This window comes from Pristiophorus japonicus, chromosome 11 (genome assembly GCF_044704955.1).
Source record: "Pristiophorus japonicus isolate sPriJap1 chromosome 11, sPriJap1.hap1, whole genome shotgun sequence".
Taxonomy (NCBI): domain Eukaryota; kingdom Metazoa; phylum Chordata; class Chondrichthyes; family Pristiophoridae; genus Pristiophorus; species Pristiophorus japonicus.
This window is the reverse complement of record NC_091987.1, coordinates 196,010,489-196,016,271: the sequence shown is the minus strand read 5'-3', so window position 1 is coordinate 196,016,271 and position 5,783 is coordinate 196,010,489. Positions and strand designations below refer to the sequence as shown.

The following is a 5,783-nucleotide window of genomic DNA, read 5'->3' as shown; positions in this document are numbered from 1 at the left end:
TGGGCGGGGCGCAGCACGCGGGCAGGGGCGGAGCATGGCGGGCGGAACGGTGTGCGGCGGGTGGAACGGAACGCGGCGGCGGGGTGGAGTGCGGTGGACGGAGTGCGGGGGTGGAGTGCGGGGGCGCGGGCGGAGTGCAGCGGGCAGAGCAGAGTGCGGCGGGCAGGGGCGGAGCGGAGTGCGGGGGCAGAGTGGAGTGCGGCGGGCGGAGTGGAGTGCTGCGGGCGGAGTGCGGCGGGCGGAGTGGAGTGCTGCGGGCGGAGTGCGGCGGGCGGAGTGGAGTGCTGCGGGCGGAGTGCGGCGGGCGGAGTGGAGTGCGGCGGGCGGAGTGGAGTGCGGCGGGCGGAGCGGTGGGCGGCGGCGGCGGACAGAATGCAGCGGGCGGAGCGGAGTGCGGCGGGCGGGAGCGGAGTGCGGGGGCAGGGGCAGAGTGCGGCGGGCAGAGCGGAGTGCTCCGGATGGAGTGCGGCGGGCGGAGTGGAGTGCGGCGGGCGGAGTGGAGTGTGGCGGGCGGAGTGGAGTGCGGTGGACGGTGTGCGGCGGGCGGAGCGGAGTGTGGCGGGCGGAGTGGAGTGCGGCGGGCGGAGTGGAGTGCGGCGGGCGGAGTGGAGTGTGGCGGGCGGAGTGGAGTGCGGTGGACGGTGTGCGGCGGGCGGAGTGGAGTGCTGCGGGCGGAGTGCGGCGGGCGGAGTGGAGTGCGGTGGACGGAGTGTGGCGGGCGGAGCGGAGTGTGGCGGGCGGAGTGGAGTGCGGCGGGCGGAGTGGAGTGCGGCGGGCAGGAGCGGAGTGCTGTGGGCGGAGTGCTGTGGGCGGAGTGCTGTGGGCGGAGTGCGGCGGGCGGAGTGGAGTGCGGTGGACGGTGTGCGGCGGGCGGAGCGGATTGCGGCGGGTGGAGTGGAGTGCGGCGGGCAGGAGCGGAGTGCTGTGGGCGGAGTGCTGTGGGTGGAGTGCGGCGGGTGGAGTGCGGCGGGCGGAGTGCGGCGGGCGGAGCGGAGTGCGGCGGGCGGAGCGGTGTGCGGTGGACGGTGTGCGGCGGGCGGAGTGCGGCGGGCGGAGTGGAGTGCGGTGGACGGTGTGCGGCGGGCGGAGCGGAGTGCGGTGGACGGTGTGCGGTGGACGGTGTGCGGCGGGCGGAGTGGAGTGCGGTGGACGGTGTGCGGCGGGCGGAGCGGAGTGCGGTGGACGGTGTGCGGCGGGCGGAGTGCGGCGGGCGGAGTGGAGTGCGGTGGACGGTGTGCGGCGGGCGGAGCGGATTGCGGCGGGTGGAGTGGAGTGCGGCGGGCAGGAGCGGAGTGCTGTGGGCGGAGTGCTGTGGGTGGAGTGCGGCGGGTGGAGTGCGGCGGGCGGAGTGCGGCGGGCGGAGCGGAGTGCGGCGGGCGGAGCGGAGTGCGGTGGACGGTGTGCGGCGGGCGGAGCGGATTGCGGCGGGCGGAGCGGATTGTGGCGGGCGGAGCGGAGTGCGGCGGGCGGAGCGGAGTGCGGCGGGCGGAGTGGAGTGCGGTGGACGGTGTGCGGCGGGCGGATTGCGGCGGGCGGAGCGGAGTGCGGCGGGCGGAGCGGAGTGTGGCGGGCGGAGCGGAGTGCGGCGGGCGGAGTGGAGTGCGGCGGGCGGAGTGGAGTGTGGCGGGCGGAGTGGAGTGCGGTGGACGGTGTGCGGCGGGCGGAGCGGAGTGTGGCGGGCGGAGTGCGGCGGGCGGAGTGGAGTGCGGTGGACGGTGTGCGGCGGGCGGAGTGGAGTGCTGCGGGCGGAGTGCGGCGGGCGGAGTGGAGTGTGGCAGGCGGAGTGGAGTGTGGCGGGCGGAGTGGAGTGCTGCGGGCAGAGTGCGGCGGGCGGAGTGGAGTGTGGCGGGCGGAGTGGAGTGCTGCGGGCGGAGTGCGGCGGGCGGAGTGGAGTGCGGCGGGCGGAGTGCGGTGGGCGGAGCGGAGTGCGGCGGGCGGAGTGCGGTGGGCGGAGCGGAGTGCGGCGGGCGGAGTGGAGTGCGGCGGGCGGAGTGGAGTGCGGTGGACGGAGTGTGGCGGGCGGAGTGGAGTGCGGCGGGCGGAGTGCGGTGGGCGGAGCGGAGTGCGGCGGGCGGAGTGGAGTGCGGCGGGCGGAGCGGAGTGCGGCGGGCGGAGTGCGGCGGGCGGAGCGGAGTGCAGCGGGCGGAGCGGAGTGCGGTGGACGGTGTGCGGCGGGCGGAGCGGAGTGCGACGGCCGGAGCGGAGTGCGGCGGGCGGAGTGCGGCGGGCGGAGCGGAGTGCGGTGGACGGTGTGCGGCGGGCGGAGCGGAGTGCGACGGCCGGAGCGGAGTGCGGCGGGCGGAGTGCGGCGGGCGGAGCGGAGTGCAGCGGGCGGAGCGGAGTGCGGCAGGCGGAAGCGGAGTGCAGCGGGCGGAGTGCGGCGGGCGGAGTGGAGTGCGGCGGGCGGAGTGGAGTGCGGCGGGCGGAGTGGAGTGCGGCGGGCGGAGCAGAGTGCGGCGGGCCGGAGCGGAGTGCGACGGCCGGAGCGGAGTGCAGCGGGCAGGGGCGGAGTGTGGCAGAGCGGAGTGCGGCGGGCCGGGTCGGAGTGCAGTAGGCAGTGTGCGGTGGCGGAGCGGTGGGCAGAGCAGTGTGCAGCGGGCGGGGACGGAGTGCAGTGGGCGGTGTGTGGCAGAGATGTATTTTCACTTGGGAATCTTCAGCTCCCAAGTTGTACGCACGCGCGCAGCTCTCAAGCTCCGCCCCCTGAGAGGCACCGGCAAGGGGCCAGAGACTGTTTGAAGTTCTTGATACACCAGTATGAGTTTAACCTTAAATGCATTGCTCTTTCCTAATGTAGTTCTCCAAATTATTACTTATTTTAATAGTGAATGTGCTTTCAATACGTGGAGGACAGCATGTTGGTGTCTGATCCCACGCTGTATAACGTAACGTCATAGTTGGTACTTTTAATTGTTTGTCCATTATTTGTATATCTCCCATTCACCAAAGGTCAGAGGTACAGTGCATCAATGTTTCTCTACTCTCTCTCCTACTCATGACATTGTGGGGCAGCCTGAGATCGCTGTGTGGGAGAGGGGGAGAGATCGCTGCGAGGGGAGGAGAGATCGCTGTGGGGGGGAAGTGATTGCTGTGGGCCGGGGGGGAAAGACTGAAGCGGGGTGAGAGAGACTGGGGTGTGGGAGAGCCTGAGGAGTGAGAGACCAAATTTTTATTAAAGTTAAAGATGACCTGTCAGCTCTGTCTGCATACCACCACTGAAGATCGACTTAAACCATCTTTTCCAGGATGGTCTGCAGCTCCGGTGGTATGTCAGTGGTAAATCATAAATTTTATAATTTTGGGTGGTATGTTGGCAGTCTGCATGGGCAGTATGCGGTATGTCACTGATTAATTTTCCGCTGGGCGGTATGTGGGTGGTGTTTTTTTGATGAATTTTGTAATTGTGGGCGGTATGTCGTGGTACACAGGCGGTATATCGACTCACTCCTTCGTGTACTGTGTACAGTTCTGGGCTCCATATTACAAAACGGATATAAAAGCACAGGAGAAAGTGCAAAATAATGTACAAGGTTGACACCAGAACTGAGAGGGTACAACTAACACGATAGACAGAACGGGCTGGCGATCCTTTTTTCTCGCAAAGAGAAGGCTGAGGGGTGGCCTGATAGATGGCTTTAAAATTATGAAGGGGTTCAATAGGGTAGAGGTAGCGAAGATGTTTCCAATTGTGTGTAAGTCCAAAACTAGAGGCCATTAGATAGTCACTAATAATCCAATATGGAATTCGAGAGAAAGCTCTTTATTCAGAGAGAAGGAAGAATTTTGGGCTGAATGGCCTGTTGCTGTAGATTCTATGTAATTCTAGGTAACTTATGCTATGTCCTGTTATAGTGAATTACATATAATCTACGGCACAGAAACAGGCGATTCGGCCCAACTGGTCTATGCAGTATTTATACTTCACACAAGCCTCCTCCCATTCCACTTCATCTAACCCTATCAGCATAACATCCTTTTCCTTTTTCTCTCATGTTTATCGAACTTCCCCTTAAATGCATCTGTAGGACTTTTTCCTATGGATTTCGAACACCAAGACATAAGAAAACTGAGATTTTCCAATACAATGGACTTTATTAAAAAGATTAAAATGACTATCAGTTCCAAGTTCAACACTACCGGGTAGGGTTTTTAAATCAAACCGAACTACAAATTCTCGAGCTTACCAATTTCAGATTCAATCTTTTGCAATATCTATGCCTCTAGTTAGCCAGTGATATACAACTAAAATACATTCTCCTTCACAATATATATGCCTCTAAGTTAACCAGTTACACACAATTAAAAACAAACTTAAACTTCATATATGCTCCTAAGTTAACTGGTTATGCACAATCTTTCTCGGCAATAACTATGCTCAAACTGGCTCAGTATAATTCAATGGGTGATCAATCCATCTGAATATACCTTCCACGTGTTCGACCGGGCGTCTTCCAACACTTCCCTTCCGGTGTCCTTTTCTAAGCTCAAGAGAAAGATTTCCTTTGTCTCCTGTGTTTTATAGTTCAAAAAAACTGGGCCCAGGTAGCAGCCAGATGTCCAGTTGTGTTTGGCCAGAGATAACTTGACACTTTCGCTGATTGGCCAACTCGATTTTCACTCATTGTCCCTTCCTGTTTCAATTCAAACTTTACTCAGTACTGTTAGACTTCCTGTTTGAATTCCAAACTACTTGTGGTGTAATGCCCATCCGCCAAGGCTACTTTCAAACAGCTTGTTCACAGATGATTTTTTTCTTCTCCCACAAGCCTTCACATCTATACGATTTATTTTATCTACTCCTTATGGTAGCAAGCATCACATTCTAACCACTCACTGGGTAAAGGAGTTTCTCCTGAATTCCTGATTGGATTTATTAGTAACTCTCTTACATTAACGGTACCTAGTTTTGGTCTCTCCCGCAGGTGGAAACATTTTCTCTACTTCTACCCCATCAAACCCTTTCATAATCTTAAATCGGGCCACCACTTAGCCTTCTCTTTTCTAGAAAAAACAGCCACGGCCTGTTCAATTTCTCTTCGTCGGTGTAACTTCTCAGTTCTGGTACCATCCTTGCAAATTATTTTTTGTGAAGTTTTAGTACATATTACTGTTGCATATATTTTGCATATTTATGCTCTTTACTGCATATTTATTCTAGGTCAGAAAAAAATTGTGAAACCAGCAGTACTGCAGACATTCAGGCCCCTATTTTCCACTTGCTGCCTTTTTGGCACCCGCACATATTAACGTACGATTATTTTTTGTATGTTAGCGGCAGAAAAAAAAAATCGGGACTTTTGGCAAACAACTATTTGAATTTGGTGCCGTGCTCTCCGAAGTTATCTGGGGGGCGGGGGGGGTGGCGGAGCTTCAAGTCTGCGCTAAAAACTCTCTGGGCATGCATGAAAAAAGAAACTTCCTAATCTGGAGCAGACATTTTTAAAGAGCCCTTTGTGATCGTATCATTTTTCCTTTTGTGATCGGATCGCGCTGGCTGGATCTTTCTGCAATTTTGAGCATTAAAACTTGCAAAATATGGCTGAGAGGGAAGTGGAAGAGGAATTCAAAGGAAGGGCCATTCAATTTCTCCCACACAAAGTTGTATCCCTGGTAGATATCACTGAGGGGAAATGGGATCTGCTGGCAACTCAGGGTAAAAGCAGAAGAAAGTAAAAGCTGCTGCAAAGGCTCAACGTTGGGATGATGTTGCTGTAGAGCACAATGCAGTAACCATCACCCAGAGAATCAACGGGCAGCTGAAAAAGTGGCAGGACCTAGGACAA

The 5,783-nt window shown here is 58.6% G+C and overlaps 1 protein-coding gene across 1 annotated transcript; it reads left to right on the top strand.

The window, feature by feature from the left end:
* Nucleotides 1-372: 372 nt before the first annotated feature.
* Nucleotides 373-2,739, top strand: LOC139275660 (loricrin-like). The gene has a single exon (XM_070892827.1). The coding sequence runs from the start codon at nucleotides 373-375 to the stop codon at nucleotides 2,737-2,739; it is 2,367 nt and encodes a 788-aa protein (XP_070748928.1).
* The last annotated feature ends 3,044 nt before the right edge of the window (nucleotides 2,740-5,783 follow it).

What these genes read in the sequence shown, in the direction of transcription:
- LOC139275660 (XM_070892827.1), top strand. Translation starts at nt 373, where the DNA reads ATGCAGCGGGCGGAGCGGAGTGCGGCGGGCGGGAGCGGAGTGCGGGGG.